Here is a 19,917-nt window from a genome sequence, read left to right as displayed (position 1 = left end):
GGGTGATGAGAGGAATGTCCTAGTGTGCATGGAGAGGGAGAGGGAACAGCTCTTCCTCAGTCCCTCTGGCTTTCTAGCAATGCACTCTGGCAGGTGACTGCAGGTTTGCCCACAGAGAGGGCTCTGTGTGCCCTTTTTGGTACCTGTGCCATCACTGTTATAGAGTATTGCCAAAAGATTAAAAATGTTAAATGAATTTCCCAGAGTCTGAGGGAGGACTTGAACTGAGGTCTGTCCTGACTCTGAAGCTAATTTTCTAGGAAGATGCTATGATAGGCAGCAGCTGGGTAGTTCAGAGGTCAGAGAATCAAGCCTAGAGACAGGAGGTCCTGGGTTCAAATCTCAGATACTTCCTAGCTGTGTGACCCTGGGCAAGTCACTTAACCCCCATAGCCCAGCCCTTACTACTTTTCTGCCTTGGAACCAATACACAGTAGGGATTCTAAGGTAGAAGGTGAGGGTTTAAAAAAAAAAGAGATAGATGCTATTTCCCAGTGCAACTCATTTCACTTTAGCTGGGACTATCTATGGATGCAAGTGGGAATTTTAGACATGCCTTAGGAAGACCACTGGCTTGTCTCCCCCTATTAACCCTGTACCCAGCCTCCCCTCTCTATTCCCATGAGAAATATTAGGTTATCACAGGACTAGAACTTAAAAAAAATAGTCAACTCAATTTTGCTTTTATAGGCTAGGGATGAGAAGAAGAGGGAAATTACTTATCTGGTCTTGCTTAAAAATTGTTTCAAATAATTAAATCATCTGCCTCCAAAGAGGGAAATGGGAACAACAAGAGAGCCATCACTCAGAGAAGACAATATAGCCAATCAAAGTAATGCCTGTAATGGCAAGGGTTGTGGGGACCAGGAGAAAACAAGATTTGCAAGGACACAGAGAGAGTGTTCTGAATCTCTGATTGCACTGAAGGAATCGCCCTGCTCTGCTTAGCTCTGACTTCTGCACTATTGTGAAACACACAACTCTCTATACACATCTACAAAAACAAACCATCTTGATTGAGAGGTGGCACTGGGCTTTCCCTTTATTTAGCCTTAATGGTTGGCATAGAGATCACAACCACCCAGATCAAGAACTTGAGTATCTCACAAGAGAGCTTGCTATGGCAACTGCCTCTCCTGTAGCAAACTTAAGTCTTGTTGCAAATGAAAGCAACAAAACAAACTCAAACCAAAAAAAAGTCCTCGATGCCTGCCAGTCAGTGATTCCTGGCTATGACCCTAATTTGTTTTGCCTGCCCTTTTACTGCCACAGAGACCAACCTGGTTTCCCTGCATCCATGGCAGGCAAATCTTATTCATCCACATTCCCAAGACACCTGGCTCAAGGCTTCAATTTAATTGACGAAATATTCAGGAGAGGCAATGTGGAGTTATAGATCAAGAACCAGCCTCCTTTGTCAGGTGAAGATGCTAAGAGTCAGAGAGATTAAAGGACGTGTCCAGGGTCCTGCAACTAGTATGTGGTTGAGCTATTAAGCCATTCTCAAGGCTTTATTACTCTGCTAGATCAGGACAAAAAGTCTTGATTAGCCCTATTTTTCTTCAGAGGGAAATTGATTTTTATTAAGTATGGTGCACCCCATGTGTGAGACTTCAACCATGGTCTCATGGTTGTGCAATATTTGGGGCAGTCAAGTATCTTTCCCAAAATCTCTTTACCTTGTATAGTTTCTTCTCTTTCCTGTCTTCAGCTACCCTACAACAACTCATGCTAACAAGATATTAAGTGTATAAGGAGTTTTATTTAATCTGATAGAATACACAAATGGGTTCATGCACAAACTCCTTAATAATTAGGAAAACTTTTCTTTTCCGGAAGGTACCTCCTTTTGGTGGGTCCCATGTTTCCTTAGTACCAATACAGGTCACATTATTCATCACACCTATGAAGGGACAGGTATGGATTACTTTATTTTTAAACCATCGTAGAACCAATATTTGTGTAGGTTCCAAGGCAGAAGAGTGGCAAGGGCTAAATAATATGTGTTAAGTGACTTGCCCAGAGACACACAGCTAGGAAGTGCTTGAGGCCAGATTTAAACCCAAGGACCTCCCATCTCCAGACTTGGTTCTCAATCTACTGTCCCCTATGGATTACTCCTCAAAGCAAGAAGTTCCCTGCTATGCTGATTCTTCTTTCTTTTTAGCACCATAAAGATGGATAGTCGAGGGGCTCTCTCTTTAGAGATCAATGAAGCCCTGTCTCCTCTTTTTCTTTTTTCCTCTGACTAGAGAGTGGAAAGTTTCTTCTAGAACTTCTATTTAAGCAGAGTACACAAGTCAGCTCTTCATTTCCCACCCAGTTGTGGGCGGAGGGACATTCATCACTTTCAACTTCCTTTTGTGTATTATATTTTTCCATTAGACTTTAAGCTCCTTGAGGGCAAGGACTATATTTTTCTCTTCTTGATGTATCCCATCCCTTAGCATAATGCTTGGCACTCAGTAAGTAGGTGCTTAAATGTTTGTCTACTGACTTGACTCCCTTAAGGCTTTAAATCCCTTTTCTTTCTCTCACTCAGGCTTCATCTCTCCTTACACATTACTGTCAGATGACCTTAGGTTTCCTGGCAAGACTACATAGATTTGTTAACACCTCCCACCAAGTCATGTGCAGGCAAGTGTCTTTATGTCTGCATATTTGACCCTCTGCCTCTGTGTGTGTGTCTCCATCTCTCTCTGAATCTACATTTGGCTGTCTTACTGCATCTACTTTAGATTGCCAAGCCAAAGGTCCAGTTCAATTATGTGAAATCTACCATTCCAGGGGTATCCCTTTGGGGTTCCTCATTTTTGTTGTTCAGTTGTTTCAGTCATGTCTGACTCTTCATGACTCCTTCATGATTTGGGGGTTTCTTGGCAAAGTTACTAGAGTGGTTGGTGGTTTGCCATTTCCTTCTCCAGTTCATTTTACAGATGAGGAACTAAGGTAAAAAGGGTTAAGTGACTTGCCCAGGGTCACACAATTAGCAAGTGTCTGAGGCTAGATTTAAACTCATGAAAATGGGTCTTCTTGACTTCAGTGCTGGCCCTCTATCCACTCTGCTACCTAACTCAATTTTAGTCAGTGTTAGCTAAGTTATAGGGACCTTAGATCAGGGGAAGTCTCCCCTTTCTAGGGAATTTTTATGCCATTTAGGAGAACAGAGAAGAGGAAGGGGTCACCTTTTTTTGGCACTTTGCAAGACCTAAATCTTACAAGAGTGGGAACTGACTATTCATATGTCTTTGGGCAAGTCTCTTGATTTTTCTAAACTTTAATTTTCATTAAAAATTTCATAAAAATATGGAATCTATAATACTTGTCTTGCCTTAGGAGATAATGTATAAAAAACTCTTTGTAACTGGAATGCACTATATCAATTCAATGCAATAAATGGGAAGAATAATCATTCATGAAGTGACTTTAGGTCAATTTGAAGAACAATAGCAAGAAAGAGATAGTTTACAATCCCATGACTTGATAAAGTGATAAAGAACTGAAAATGGTGCTTGTCTTTTTCTCCATCAACAACCACAGACCAGTACTGAAAATGTTCATCCCACAAATTCTCTTCAGTTCCCTGGAGATGCTTAGCATAGTGCCTGACACAGAGTTGGTGCTTAATAAATATTGACTGATTGATTAGATCAATCTGGAAAATTTGACTGTTAATGGGAACTCTGTTGTCACTTGTTTTAAAGAATGAATAAATAAAATTTAAAGTCCCTTTCAGAATAACCTTGGTATTCCACCTCTCTCTATCCCACATCCCCCCCTTTATTCAAATTAATTTTATTTTTCCAATTACATGTAGGTAGTAACAATTTTCAACATTTCCAAAATTAAAAGATCCAAATTAACTCCCTTTTTCTCCCTTCCCTCTCCCCTCTTAGAGATGGTAAATAATTTGATCTGGCTTATATATTTATTATCATGCAAAACATACTTTTATATTGGTCATTGTAAGAGAACACCAATATAAAACCAAAATCCCAAAATAAAACCATAAATAAACTAATGGGGATGATAGTATGCTTTGATTTGATCTGACTCTTAACAGTTCTTTTTCTAGAGGTGGATAACATTCTTTGACATAAGTCCTTCAGAATTGTACCAAATCATTGTATTCCTGTGAGTAAATAACTCTTTCACAGCTGATTTCACAGTTGTACAATATTGTTGTTACTATATATAGTGTTCTCCCAGTTCTGCTTATTTCACTCTGCATCAGTTCATGGAGATCTTTCCAGCTTTTCCTGAAATCATCTTGCTCATCAATCCTTATAGCACAATGATATTCCATCACCAACATACATCATAGCCATTTCCCAATTGATGGACATCCGCTTGATTTCCAATTCTATGCCACCACAAAAACAGCAGCTACAAATATTTTTGTAAAAGTAGTCCCTTTTTTATGATTTCTTTGGTGTATAGATCCAGTAGTAGCATTACAGGATCAAAGGGTATTCAGAGTTTCATAGCCCCTTAAGGATAGTTCTGTTAGAAGGAGTTTTATTAATCTCACTCTCTCTTTAAGAGCAGAATTTATGTATTAGAGGGAGTTTCTGAATCACACATTGTCTCATTAAGAGCAGAATTTATAAGGAAAGATTGAGTTGACAGTTGGCTCTTTCTCTCTGACTTACTAGGAAGCAAGGTTTCTGTGTCGTTCTCTCAGTCAAGAAGATCGGGCAGTTACTTTTGAGAGTTTGGGATATAGATACCTATTTGAGGAGTCTGGCTCTGAGGTTTTTTTCATCTTAGTACTTTGAGGAGAAGGAGTCTATTACTGAGGGTCTTTCTCAGAACTTTGAGAAAGAAGGAGTCTGTGTCTGTGTCTCTGTGAAAGGCAGTTTATAACTGACAGTTAATAGAAGAATTACTTCAAGGAGTTTGTTATTGATTAATGTTCATCAATTAATTAGCTTAAGATAGATAGTGAATTAAATTTTAGTTAGACAGAGTAGATAAGTTAGGCCTACTTTGTCAGGCAAGAAGATCCTTAGATTTAAGGTTTCTTAAAGATTTAGTATAGGGTTTAGATTTTTAGGCATAGTATTTCCTACCTCTTACTTCCTATACCAACTCTCCTCTGAATAAGAGTTGGTTTACCAAACTGGTCTCCAGACTTTTATCACAATATTATTAACCCCTCACAGTTCCAAATGGCCCTCCAGAATGGTTGGATCAATTTACAACTCCACTCCACTATCCCATCTTAAGCTCTTGTTTCATTATTCAGTTGCTCTTGGAGAAGTCACCCAAAGAGTGGCACTGATCATTCTTTGTGGATAAACTCTGCCTATATCCAACAATCCATGGAGGAGGTTTCTTAGAGCAGCATTTTTGGTCTCTGGTACAGATGTATGAACTCCCAAATCTCTGTAGGAATCAGACTTTCCAAAGCTTCTATTTCATTAATGAGCCACTCCAAATCTGAATATCCCCCATCCCTTTACAGAATATTAATTTGAATTTCTTAACTCATACTGCAGGAAATCTGATACAAGATTACTATGTCTAGAAAGAGATTTGAGGCTATAGGGAGAAGGCTTAGTTCTGAAACTGTGAAGTAAACAAAATCAAGAAAATCATATACACCAACTACAACAAAGTGAATAGAAGGAACAACTATCAAAAAAATAAAAACAAAATTTGAAAAATAGTAATGAACAAAAGGATGGCTTGAAAGAAAAGATATGAGAAGACATTCCCACCTCATCTTTTTTTCAGACATAGGCAGTCCACAAGTGTTGCACATTACAACTATTTTCAGATTTCTATGTGTTGATTAGTTATGCTGATTTATTCTTTTTGGCTTTAAAAATGCTTTTCGTTATATGGGATGACTCTCTGGGAGAGGGAAGAAGAGGGATACTTGGTGATATAAAGATACAGCAATAAAAATATTTTTCAATTTAAAACTCAACATATTATATTGACTTTCATGAAAAAAAAGGCAAATCACCTTTTCAGGAGTAGTATAATTTTGGTTCCTCCTTCACCATCTTTCCTCCCATAATCTATGAATTTTAAGTTCTACTGTGAGAATCATGGACGTAATAATGAAAGAGGAGAGGATATTAATCATGCAATCACAGATTTTTGGTGTGAGGCAGGAATTTAAATATCTACCCAAGGTAGGGGCAGTCAGAAAGAGAGAAAATACATTTTTGTTCATTGAAAAATAAAAGACACTGTCAGCTGAGTGGCTCAGTGGATTGAGAGCCAGGTGTAGAGATGAGAAGTACTGTGTTCAAATATGGCCTCAGACACTTCCTAGCTGTGTTATCCTGTGCAAGTCACTTAATCCCCATTGCCTAGCCCTTGCTACTCTTCTGTCTTGGAATCAGTACAAAATATTGGTTCTAAGATGGAAGATGAGAGTTTTTTTTTAAAGAAGCAAAATGGACCTGTGAAAATGTTCTTCCTTTTTTGTATAGCAAGACAGTGGAGGCTTATTTTCTGTGGTCAGAAAAAAGCCCTCTGCATCTGGCTACAAGAGGCTCTGAGTGATGGAGAAAGTGAGTCAGTCTTAAAGAAATGGTATTATTTTGTCCTTCAGCAGGAGGTGGAATCTTAGGGGAAACTGGAATGAAAACTGAGAAACATGGATGATTGCAGGTGCTCAGGATGACTTGAGGAGTTTTGAGTGGGAAATTTGATCTAAGTGAGCAAATGTGAGAGAGTTGAGAGGTGACCAGTATATCTGATGACTTCCTCAGCTTCCCTGAGCTCTGTTAGAGTCTTGGCTTCAAGGAAAGAAGTTTCTGAAGTGGACTGATCAGTTGAAGGGATTATTTTCCTCTGGGAAGAATGCTAACAGCCAAGTGTCTGTGTCTCTTCTATATCCTCTGTCTCCTACATCTGGGAGGGCCAATATTAAATCCAAAGTTTTCCTATCCTTTAAAGTTTGTTTACACGTCTCTTTAATTAGTCCTAATGCTTGTTTAGCTAAAGTGACTGAACATAACTGCTTCTACTTTGTAGGCTTCATTAGTAGTAAAGTAGATAGTGTCAAGGCAAGGGATACAAATGAGACAGAATTGGCCAGAGAGCATAGATTCTTTCTGAAATAACTGGGGCTGAGGGTCCTGGAGATAATGAGAGAGAATCTAACTGATTTCATATTTTATAAAATATAATTTTTCCAAAATAGAGCAAACAGAAATCCAATCTTTTTTTTTCAGGTTAAAACAAGAGCTGAAAATCCTTCTTCCCATGCTAATAGACTCCCTTTCTGAAGGATGGGAAGTAACTAGAGAGTAGAACACACCCTGTGGGAAGAAAAGGAAAGTGTTTGGAGAAGACTGATGACGTTCATTTACCAAGGGTGGGAGCCAGAGGAGAGGGGGTGAGCTTCTCCTTTCCTATTATAGTAGACCAGAGAAGTTTTTGCTTTTTGTACACAAACCCTCAGAACCATACTATCATAATTGAAAAAAAAAAGGTATATAGAGCAGGTGGAAGAAAGTGGGTGGGACAAAAAATAAGTGGTGCAAATAACTGATATTTACATATTTCTTCAAGGTTTGCAAAGCACTTTATATTAATTTCTTCCCATTTTCAAGACAAACCAGAGACTGGTGCTGGAGGATTTGAGATTTGATTATTCATTTGCTTGAAAAGGGATCGTTTATATCATAGATATATTATAAAGAGTTCCTGTTTGGAAACTTCTACCAACGTAAATAGACAATTTCTTTGTAACTTTTAGAATTAGTTTCCCGGGGCTCTGGAAGTGAAATGACTTGCCCAGAGTCACAGAGTCTAGGTTACAGAGAAGATTTAAATTGAGGTTTTAGTAACCCTAAGGCCATCACTCTGTCACCACTACATTATTCTGCCCTTCAATGTTTGAGTTTATTTTCCAGGTGGAAGTCTAGAATGGTGCTGCCTTTGAAAAATGCTGATTGAGCTTTGTTTTAGGAAATATGAAAGTGATTCTTCTATATTTTGAAGAGAATTTCCATCTGATTCTCTCTAATCAAAGAACTCTAGAGATAGAAAGAACTGGTCTAGCTCCCTGTCTAGAACATTGTAGACACTTACAAACTATGTATCTGGAACCTGGTGTCTAGTGATTTATGAGAGAGTCAAACTTTCAGAGCCTAGATGATGCCCTGAGGGTAAAAAATTTTGTTTTTAGTCCCATAATCCTCTTGCCCTCTACTGACAACATATGCATTTGACCAACAGTGATATGGAATCTTGGGCTCTCCTTTGACTAGATTTATAAAATGTTGGAGGAGGAAGGTACCTCTGATGAAAGAATATAGTGCCTTTGACTTCCTTGATATGACCAGCAAGTAGCCTTTATTTCCTTTCCAGATCTCTTTCCTAAACACACCCCCATTTTCTGTAGTCATGTGGGTAAAGCTATCTGTCTAGCTTATAGATAACCAAGGGTCACTGATATTGCAATGCTGCTGTGATCCATTCTCTCAACCAAGCTGACCAGACTAAATGCCTTTCATTTGTCAAATGATGCCCATGAAGGTGACATTTTTCATCCTCCTTCACCGTGCAGTGGTATTGCAGGAAGGCTCAGTCTTCTTTCAGTTGCCTAGACTCTGAAAAAATGACAGCTCAGTCATCAGTGGGAGTCACCCACTGATAGTACCAGGATGAGAATTTTCTTTATGCCTCAGGCTTTCTCCTAATGTCCTCTAAGATATTGCCTTCTAACTCTGGCATCAAAAGGGTGACCTTGGTAGAAGGACATCCTGGATCCTCTCATTTCCTTTTGCCAACCTTTTGCCTGCAGGGTGAAAATGGGGATAGAATGAAGGGGGGGGGAGAAATTCTGTAGGAAGGAGAAGATGTGATAGATGTACTTCTGTGTGTACCATATGAGGTATGGTGATAAAATAATGTTACTGTTTTAGAAATAAACATACACAGAGTCCTTGCCTGGTAGAGCTAGAAGAGACCTAAGAGTACATCTAATCCAACCCTGTCATTATACACATAAGGAAACTGAGACCCTTGACATTTAAATAGCCCAAGGTTGCAAAGCCAATTAACTACAGAGCTAGAATTAGAAAGCAAATCTTCTATGTGCTTTTCATTATACAAAAACATTCTGAGCTTCTCTTTGGAAATTTCCTCCAGTCTATGCATATTATATTTTTAAAATTATTGTCATCATTACTAATAGAAACAGTACTTTGCATATGTTGAAAATACTGTCACATTTTATTGTGTTTGGTCATCTTATCAAATTGTGAATGCCCTTGATGATGACAAATTCTTCATCTATTATGGGTGACTTTGGGAAGCAAAGTTTATTGAGAATCAAATGAAATGGACAATAGATGATTATGGCAGATCTGGTCCCCACCTCAGCCCTCCAGTTTTAACCAAAGAAATGAAACTTTATTACATTACAAATAGACTCATTTACTTTTGTGACTAGTAGATTAATTCTGAAAGCAATTCCCATAGAGGGATTCTAAAGAGATTTCAAACAATGGCATAATGGCTGGAAAGATTCATGTTCTTTCCAAGGGAACCACTTGGAAAGGGTCAACATTCTCATAGATGTATGTGTTTAGGTATGCATGTCAAATTGACCTCGTTGCTCTACAGTCATGCCTAAAGGAGAGATTGGACATAGAGATAGGTGGACAGCAGGCTAGAGTGATGAACGGGACACACTCCCTTCCCTTCATTGACCCCAGGTGTGTTTGGCCAAGTTCACAGATATATGAAGGCTGATTAAATTAGTAAGCACTGCCCTTTTATAACAAGGACCAAATTCCTTCTTACTTGCATGCCAGAGCTCCATAACACAGGGCACCTTTTACATGTTTATTTTTGTTGGTTTGTTGTTGTTTTTTCAGCCACTGCCCTATTTCACCACTTTCGAGGGATGCTATTCATCTTCTTTATTAGGGCAGGTGATGTTGCTTGTGCTCAGTTCTGTGAAGTTGTGCTGATCCAGCAAAGCATACTCAAAGGAGTACATGGTAACAACTGGAATCTAGCCATCGGCCATCTCTAGCCGGTGCCGTGCCGTGCTGTGCTGTGCTGTATGTGTGTGATTCCCTCTGTTCAAAACAATTTAACTGATAACTTGCCCTTCACATTAGATTAGAATGAAAAGAAATAGATTTAGCAATACATTATTCCCCTGACCTTGTCAATGAACAACACTTTGGCAAACCAGAAGAAAAGTTAACCCTTGATATTTAGGTCTTTGTGTTCATTGGCTTGAGCCTGTCTTCTCCCTCCAAACTGGAGATTAATTTAGTTTATTTTCATAAAGGTCAAGGCCAGATGTTTTTCCCATTATATTGGCCTCGTATATATATCAAGCATATGGGGACGTCAGTGGATAGCAGCAAGGTAATTACAACACTTAAAATAAAAATGTGTTGCAGTGAAGGAAGCACTGGTCTGGGAGTTGGGATACCTCAAGTCTAGTCCTAACTCTGCCATTATCCAGTTGGACAAATCACTTGACCTACATTATATCATCTGCAAAATGAGGGGGGTCAAAACAAGATGACCTCTAAGCTCCTCTCCAGCTGGCATTGGGTTGATCCAGGTTTAAAATACTGGATTTGGAGTTGGGAAGACCGAAGTTTAAATCCTGCTTAATACACTAGTCATGTGACTCTGGGCAAATCACTTAATTTTGATCTGCCTCAGTTTTCTCATCTATAAAATGGGGATAATAATAGTAATACCTAGAGTTATTGCTGGGATCAGATTTTATATTTATGTGTATGGATATACACACATATTCATATACATATGCAAACCCAAAAGTGCTGCATAAATGTCAACTGTTATTATTAATAAATAAATATTTCTCCCACCCTTTTAAAAATCTAGAGATGGATGATTTGGCTTTGGGAAAGTTATTTTACCTTTCTGAGTTTCCTTGTTTGTAACATGTAAAATGAGGGGGTCAGATTAGGTTAATGTTTCTTCCAGTTGTAAAATTCAGTGGTTCTGTGATTTCTAAAATATCTAGCCCTTGATAGACCCTATTCTTGAGAGAGTAAACCACGATTTCCTCCTCAGAAAAGTAGAACTTCTGGGCAATTCTAAATATACTAAGTTATTTTTCTTTTTAAAAACTCAGTGCATTCTAACCAAGCACCACCTCCCCAACTCCCTACCAAACCCACTATAAAATAGAGTTCCTTCCCACATTTTTCTGAATTGATTCAAAGAACTATCCTTTAGAGAATTAGGCCTGGAGACATGAGGTCCTGGGTTCAAATCGGGATTCATATACTTTCCAGCTAGATGACCCTGGGCAAATCACTTAACCCTAATTGCTTAAGCCTTACTGTTCTTCTGTCTTAGAACCAATGCTTAGTATCATTTCTAAGACAGAAAATAAGGGTTAAAAAAAAACCCAAACAAACCCAGAACTACCCTGTCATGATACAGAATAGGGATTTTTAGTCTGAGGTCTCCTTACCCCCAACGAATCTGTGGATATATTTCAGGAGACCTTGAACTTGGATGAGGGAAAAAATATTTTCAGTAGCTTCCAACAGAAATTTGGCATTTCCATCAATTATGAATGCAGGCATCAAATGATTACTTGAATAAGGGTGTGTGTGTAGGCTTCACCTGACTGCCAAAGGGTCATGAGACATGCAGACAAAGGTTAAGAATCCCTGATATGGAATAAAACTCTCTAGAGGACTGAGGTGGTGGAGACAGGGGTGAGGGAAAAAGGAAGTACTGTGGCTGTGTATTATGATAGAAGCTATAAATTGTGGCTGTAACAAAATTCATTTAGAAGAACAAAAGGCCAAGAATATCAAAGAAATTAATGAATAAAAGTGTAAAGGAGGGAGGTCTAGTGGTACCAGGTTTGACATAAGGTTGTGATTGAATACTACTGTGCCATAAGAAATGACAAGCACATTAATTTTAAAAGAACATAGAAAGACCCACAAAGAAATTATGAAGAGTCAAACAGGCAGAACCAAGAGAACATATACAGCAACAAAAATATTGTTTGGAGAATGACTTTTGTTTTCCCACCTCCAGAGACAGAACTGATAAAAAGAAAGAAGCAAGATATAGTTTATATATACATATATATATATTTATGTTGTCAAATGATGCCTTCAGGGGCTTCAAAAGGAGAGAGAGAGATAACTGGGAAATTCAATGTAACAAAAACCAATTTAAACAAATTGTGGCTGTAAAGTTAGGATTTAGAATCTTGAGTTCTAACCATGGCTTTCGGCTGATGTGCTCTATAAGGGGGCAAACAACTCCTTAGTTTTCTTCTATGGAAACTGAAAAGTGTTTAAATAAATCATCTAAAGGTTCATTCCAGTTCTATCATTTCATGACCTCATCGAGAAACAGAAGGACTTTTTTCCCCTTTAAACACTTTGCAAACTCATATCTGAGACATAGTCCAAAGCTCACTCTGAGATATTCCATGGTATTCCTGATTTCCTGGCTATGCCAGTTCTTTGAATCAGAGTGATAATTGGTATTTCTTTCTTATATATTTCAGTTTCTCTCTCTGTCCTTCTGCCCCCATCCCCAAGATCTTGGCTCCATCTACTTCCTAATTCTGATGTCTCACCCATTTTAACCTATTGATATCTGGGGTTGCTCTCTTCAGGGTCTTCAAAATTGGCATTGCCTATGTGTTGGAATATAGGGCCACCAGCAGTGCAGATGCTCATCTCCCTGTTCCCCTGCCTCCAAGGCAATATGGGAAAGGATATGCCGAGGTGGATGAATAGCTGCTACCCTTCTTTCTTTGTTAATGGCCTTAAACAGTCAGTTTAGAGGTCAGATTTGCTGGCCATTTGTAATGGCCAGATGCCTTTTGTAACTTCATCTGAGGTTAAACAACATCTAATCATTTTGAGAGATTTTGCTAAACCGTATACAACTATTTTTGGGGCTGCACCATTCTCTTAATATTTTGGACTTTTGCTAGTTTGCAGTAGAGTAGGGTTTGATATAAGATAATTTAGACAAAGCAGAGAAATACTGTCTGTGAATGCTAGAAACAACTCTAGAGACCATTATAGGATCATAGGTCTTTGGTTAGAAGAGACCTCGGAAGCTGTCTAGTTCAACCTTCTCATCTTAAAACTGAAGAAATGGAGTCTACGGAGAAGGAAGGGATTTGTTCAAGGTCACAAAAACACTAAGTGTCATAGCTAGAATTTGAACCCAAGTCCAAGTCCTTTGACTCTGGGATCTCTGTCCATTTCATTATGCTGACACTAATCTGATTCTCTTATTTTATATTTTTGAGTGCAGGGAGATAAAAGAATTTAGCCAAGGTCATTCAAGTAATAGGTGGCAAGGCTATGACTATAGCCAGGTGCCCATCATTCTGTCCCCTATAGGGCATTCTGTGTACTCCCCTGTAAGACAGCTTTATAAGGAGGCATATTGCAAACTCTGTTGGAGGAGGTTCTGTATTAGGAGAATCTGTTCATGATTTGAGACTGAGAACAGCTTTATAAGTTGAAGCAGCAATGGATTTAGAATGTTGGCATATGACGTTGCATGCAGCTCAGTGAAGTGTCCAAATAACCTCTCATTTGATTTGAGTGAAGAATGGCAGAGGATAAAATAAGTTTCTCTGGAAATACTTCAGCAGTTCAAGCATCTATGATTTCACTATTTTCCTCTCTATAGGTAGAAATCACATTTCCTCAGAGACCAAGTAAGTAAAAAACCTTCAAATGCTAATTTTAATTTGGCCAAAAGGATTTGCTGCCTGGACAATCTCATGCTGAGCTCTTTGAATGTAGCTAGACTACTAGCCTTTAGATCAGATATATTTTATCTGGCATTCTAGATTTGAAATTAGAAGATCTGAGGTCAAATATAATTTCTGACATTTCTCAGTTCTGTGGCCATGAGGCAATTGGTAGCTTATTAATAGAATGATGGGAATTCTGAGACAGAAAGACCTGAGTTCAAATCTGTATTCAAACCTTTATTTGTGGTATTATCCTGGGCAAGTAATTTACCTCTGTCTGACTCAATTTCCTCAACTGTAAGGTGAGGAGAATAACATTGCCCACCTTCCAGAGTTGTTGCAAAAATATCAAATGAATTACTCTTTGTAAATAGCTTAGTGTAGTGCCAAGAACACACTAGGCACTTAATAAATCTTCCTTCCTTCTCTCCTACCCTTCCTCCTACTCTCCCTTTTTTACTATGTCCCTTCTTCCCTCCTTTCCCTTCTATGTCTTAGTTGACTTACCTGTGCAATGGAGATAATACTTGCGGAACCTGCTTCACAGTATTATTTGGGGCTCAAATGAGTCAATCGATGTATATAAAATACTTTGCAAACTTCATCGTACAATATGAAGAACATTAGTTCTAATGTTAGAGGATCTAAGTTCAAATCCAATTTTGGATGATTACTACCTTAGTGATCTTGAACAAGTCATAAATCAGTGGACTGCTGAGCTTTCTTGAAGTTCTTGCTCTTTGATCCTATAAATATCCCATTTTCAGCTCTATACCTGAAACCTTTCCAGTTTGTTTGCATTGGCCAGAAATTACACATGCCTTTAAGTAAACAGGGTCAGGTCTTTTAATAACTCCTAACAACCATCCACCTTTATCATTAAGTGACTCCGTTGCTCATGAATATTGATTGTGTACCCATAGTGAGTTTTACAACTGTATTCAGTGCCAAAAACAACTAAAAAACAACAAATGGAGGTTTCTATGGGTGGGGGGTCTTTTTAAGTAAAGTTTTAAAAATTATGTGTCAGATTAATTTCTCACTGCCCCCTTCTCATTAAGAGCATCACTTTCCTCTTCTCTAATTTAACATGCATTTCTTATTTTCTTTCATCCATTTTTCTTCTTTCTCCTGCAGGTCCAGTCAATGTAGCCAACCTCTATTGGCCTATCCTCCATTTGATGTGGATTACCACCTTATAATTTTTCTAGTAAACTGGTAAGAGAAGAGATTCATGTAAAACTCCAGTGTGGATTAGCTGGCAGTGAAAACAGTATAAAGAGTTTGGGTTAGTTTATGAGATTTCTTGTTACTAAGGCATTGGAGAATTGTATAAGTGAAAAGGTTCACAGCCTCGATCTGCTAGCTAATACTTATATGGCCTTGGTAAAATCACTTTACACTTTGAGCCTAAATATCTTTATCTATAAAACAAGGGAGCTGGACTAGGTGATCTCTAAGGTTTCTTTCAACTCTTAACTCCATCTCAAGGAACTTCTGTCATCATTGTTCAGTCTTTCAGCTGTTGAGTTGTGTCTGACCATAGGACCATAGCACAACACTTTCCATGGGTTTGTTTTTGGCAAAGAGGCTATCAAGTCCAACCAACTTCTTTATTTTACAGGATTAAGGAAACTGAGGCACAGACAAGTTAAGCAATTTGCCCAGGGACCCATAGCTAGACCCACTCCACATCCAACTCCAAATTCCCATAAACATTTCCAACCCACCTTGCTGTGCTAATTTGGAACACTTTGGGAGAGCCCACTGCTGGGAACAGTAATTCAATTAAAATCTCAGTTTTCAACAATATTATCAAACCCTGTGGTCTGTTACTTCACACCCAGCTTAACTGTGTGTTCCTGTCAGCTGCAGAATAATGAGAGTTCTCTAATTGGGGGGAGGGAGGGTATTACAGTGAAACTCTCAGTAATAGGAGTAATATGCTGAGCTAAGTCTTTTTTTTCCTCTGTCTCTGTCTCTCTAGGCTCTTCCCTGGTTGATGGGTGGAGCTGGTACCTCACTCAGCTTCTAATAACCACTTTCCTTTACTGTTAACTCTGGTGACTGTGAATATTGCTTGGGTATCCATTGTGGGTTTCACAACTGTAGTCAGTGCAAAAAATGCAACGCAAAACAACTCCTTTCCCTCTCAGACTGAGACATGACCCTTGAACCAGCCTTGCAAGCAATTTTCAAAATTCACTGGACCGTGAAATTTGCACATGCCCCATCCCCATTCCCCATTCCCTTCGGCCACCCCCTTTTCCATCTGGCCATATCTACTTTTCTCTACTTTGCCTTACACAGCCAGACTGGGGCAGACATCTCCAGAATTTCCCTTCCCACCCATCAATGACTCCCTACAAAATAAGATGTAAAGAGAAGAGGAATACATCCAATTTCTCTAGTTTCTTTCTGGCTTTTTGCACAAGGCTGGCTTCTGGCTTAAGGGGGGAGTGCTTTTCACTTCATGTTCTTCCTACCTCCTAGTTCTGCCTGGGCAGGTCTTTGCTTTTGAAGCCTCCTTCATTGGCATTAGATTCAGACTCTGAAGGTCTGAGCTGTCCAACATTCTCTCACTTAGAGAAACAAGTCCCCATTTTTAGAGCCATCACCTTGGGATGACATTCTGCCCCTTTGGTATCTAGAGGTGATATTGCTGAAAGAATAAGGTGTGGAATGAGGTGAGTGAGGCTAGGCTGCCATCCTGAAAGAGGAAATCCTGAGGTTAGTAGACTATTACTCTGTCCTAGCTATTATACTTTGTGTAGGAACTGGAGAGTAGAGTCTCCTGTTCTCCTTTTGGTCCCTATTACCAATGGAAAACTCAGCTATCCAAAAGTACAACTGGAAGGGGTAAAGTAGGCCCAATAGAGAAAAATGTGTTTGCTGGACAAGAATCAGTCCAATAATTACAAAACATGTGCTCATGCTGCCTGGTAAGAGATAATAATTTGTCTTCTTTTGTTTTTTAAAGGAAAAAAGTGATTCTTAATAAAAGCCAAATCATATACTGTGGGGTTTCACTTATACACAACCTTGGAAATGAGCATTTTTTTTTTCATGGCTACCCACTTCAGTGAAAAAAAAAACCCTACAACTAAATTTAAATGTTTGAATGTATTTGGAGGGCAATCTCAAGGATCAATCAATTAACAGTCAATATGCATTTATTGAGCAACTGCTTTGTATCATATTCTAAACTGAAACTGTTCCTGTCCCAAGGAGTTTACATTTTATTCAGAGGAAGCAGTACCTATTCTCTGTTCAAGTTCCCCCCTCCCCGCCCCTTGCCCCGCGCGCACCCCCTGCCCAAAGTACAGTGTTGAAAGACTGATCTGTGGCTAAAGTGTGTTTGTGTATGTGCGTGTGTGTGAGTGAACAATAGGGGTGAGGTTCTGAAATCCACAATTTCAGCTGAGGTTCGTGAGAGGAATCTGTCAAAGGAGGTACCCAAAGTGCAGTGGACTCCCTCACCTAACGGATCCGAACACAAGATCTAAGACCCACACTCCTTTCTACCCTTCAGGAATTCCGTACCACTGTCTGCTACACTTTAGGTAGAAGATGGAGAGGGTTGGGGCAAAGGAGTAATCTGCGCAGCTCTGCCTGGAAGAACAGGAGATTAGAAAGCAAAGCAAAACCAAGAAGGGGCAAGGACGGTGCTCAAGGAGACTGTCACCCGGGAGGCTGTGGTGATGGGTGTGTGTGTGTGTGTGTGTGTGTGTGTGTGTGTGTGTGTGTGTGTACTCTCATCACTATTTGTAAGGCACGGATCCAAGGAATCTATTCCATCCCCCACTCTCAGCCCCCTCCTCAGCCATTCTTTACATCCCTTACTCCCTGGGGGACTGTGGAATACAAAGGGACCGACAGAGAAAGCGCGCTCTTCCATCCTCTCTCCACAGAGCGCAAGATTAGTAGTGTCTCCTTCTTGATCTCGGACTTGATCTTGGGGTCAAGTCAGGACAGCCTTTCCGGGGTTTAGGGACAGGGGTCGGGACAACACCCCGGGGTAAGGGTCCGTGAAACCGGCTGTCCCAACCTGGGCTGAAAGGAGGCAGAGTAGAGGAGGGGCGGGAGCATTTGCATTCCTCTCCAGCCCTTTGCCAAGGCAGCTCTGTCTACAAGGCTCCCGGAACAGAGCTCAAGCGGCAGGCACATCTCAGGTGCTTAGCAGGTAGCAACTTTTCTTTTCCGATGGAAATCCCCTCGCTGCCCTTTGGGCATAAACTTTTCTGGTAAGGGCAGTTGGGGATGGGGTGGGGTTGGGGAGTTGGAGGCGAGAGTTCGGGATGGGGGCGGGTTTCGGTCATAACCCACCCCCTCTTCGCCTCGCAGTCGATTTGTCCCCGCAGCAGTCTCAGATCTTCCCTGGCAATCCCCTCCGAGAGCCACACAGAGGCACGCAGACACCCCGACACCCAGACCTATACTCCACCCCCTCCATTCTCTGCCTTACACACATACACACACGCTCACGCCCCTTACCTGGCAAGCCAAGGCAGAGCAGGAGACTGTAGTAGACCACCGGCAGAAAGCCCAAGCCGCAGGCATAGCGGTGGTGCGAGAGGAACGAGCTGTTGGCGAGATGGAAGTGTGTGTGCTCCATGAGAACAGGGGAGGGTTCCCGGGAGCCAGGGTGCGCGTCTTAGCCTCCTCCCAGCTCGGTTCCAGCTTCCAGCCTCCAAGCAGCCAGTACAGAGGCAGCTTCGGCGGTGGCGGCGGCGGCGGCGGCAGCAGCAGCTGCTGTGGCTCTTCAGCGCCTCCTTCCCCGCAGGACCTCCTTCTACCCGCCCCCCCCCCCAACTCCCGCCCCTCTCCTGCTACTCCTAGCTCCTTCCCTCCTCCCCTTCTCCTTCCCTTCCTCTCTGCCTTCCTCACTCTCTCGCCCTCACCTGCTGCGCCCTGGAATCCCCTCTCAATCCCTTTGCTTCCACCCTATCCCTCAAGTAGTCCCCAGGGTTGCTGCGAGGGGTCTGGGGAGGGGAGCGCAGTAAAGGAAAAAGGTGGAAGATCCCGCTATCCCTCTTCTCTCCAAATCTGTGGCTGACCAGCTACCCAATAGGGATGGACAGGAGATGTGTCCTGCTTTTTTTTTTTTGGGGGGGGGGTGAGGCGCTTGATTCTCTTGTCCCAGAAACCCAGACAGGGATCCTGAAATGTCTCTCCTTAGCCCCTTCCCATACTAGGGAATACGGGGGAGCTATTTCACTCAAAAAGCAGGCAGTTGGAGTTGACAGGGAGGAGGGGGATGGGCTTCAGGAGAAGAAGGAGGGCTGAATATAAAGACAAGGTGCCCCCTTTCCCCCGTGAGGGGATGATGTGGGTATGACCTGTAATTTCCAGCTGAGGCTCAGGTGGCAGTGTGAGTTGAACACCTCTTGTGTCCTCATTTTGCCTTCCTCTTCCCCCAATCCTCCCCAGTTCATTGTGCATCCAGGCTAGCTAATCTCTTCCCCCACCACAGTCTTTCCCCTCTCTCCCATCCATACCAGGCGTATATCTAATCGGGGAATGCTGCCACTTCTCCAGGCTTTGATCCAGACTTGGCAAGGACAGAACCAAATCAGAGATGTGTTTGGGGGTGGGGGAGTAGGGAGAGGCCACAAGGTTAATAGGAAACCTTCTAGGAGACTTAGGAGATAATGAATGCCAAGTTATTGGTTATTCTCCTCTATACATCCATCTCCTGGGAGCCTTCCCTACAGGAATGGACCAGAGATAGAGTCTGCCTGCTCTGGGGAAAAAACAGAAGCTTTTGAAGCAGTGAACTGTCACCACAGGGTTGGGGTGATAATAGTTGGAGTAGGGAAGAGATCTTCCTGGAGCTGCTCCCTTTCCTGTACATCAGAAGATACAGGTGAGAGCCCCCCATTTGAGTGCTCCAAGGCACAGTAGGAAAGCTTCAAGGGGTCATGAGGCTTGGGGCTGAGACCATAGCTATTATGTTCAGTATTAGCCCTACCTGTAAGTGGAGTAGGAGGCCACCTACAGAGTTAAATCCAGCAGACACACAAACACACAGTTTTTCTCCTGCTGGATTGTTTAACTGCCTGAAGTCTCACCATTTGAGCCACTATTTTAGGTTAATACACTGATTTTCTGGAAGGCCCCTGTGGAAATGAAACATATGAGCTGAGAAGGTTGACATATTAAGTTATAAAGACACACTAAATTTATCAGATTAC

At 41.0% G+C, this 19,917-nt stretch overlaps 1 protein-coding gene across 1 annotated transcript in view; it reads right to left on the bottom strand.

The window, feature by feature from the left end:
• The window catches only part of GPR139 (G protein-coupled receptor 139), a 57,004-nt gene extending 38,522 nt beyond the window's left edge, over positions 1–18,482 (bottom strand). Inside the window, exon 1 of the mRNA XM_001366522.4 lies at positions 18,218–18,482. Within this exon, the coding sequence (XP_001366559.1) occupies positions 18,218–18,338 (121 nt within the window). The 5' untranslated portion in view covers positions 18,339–18,482. The remainder of the gene's footprint in view (positions 1–18,217) is intronic.
• Positions 18,483–19,917: the final 1,435 nt, after the last annotated feature.

Source organism: Monodelphis domestica, chromosome 7 (assembly GCF_027887165.1).
Source record: "Monodelphis domestica isolate mMonDom1 chromosome 7, mMonDom1.pri, whole genome shotgun sequence".
Lineage (NCBI taxonomy): Eukaryota > Metazoa > Chordata > Mammalia > Didelphimorphia > Didelphidae > Monodelphis > Monodelphis domestica.
The sequence above is the reverse complement of the archived record's forward strand: the minus strand, read 5'-3'. Positions and strand labels throughout refer to the sequence as shown.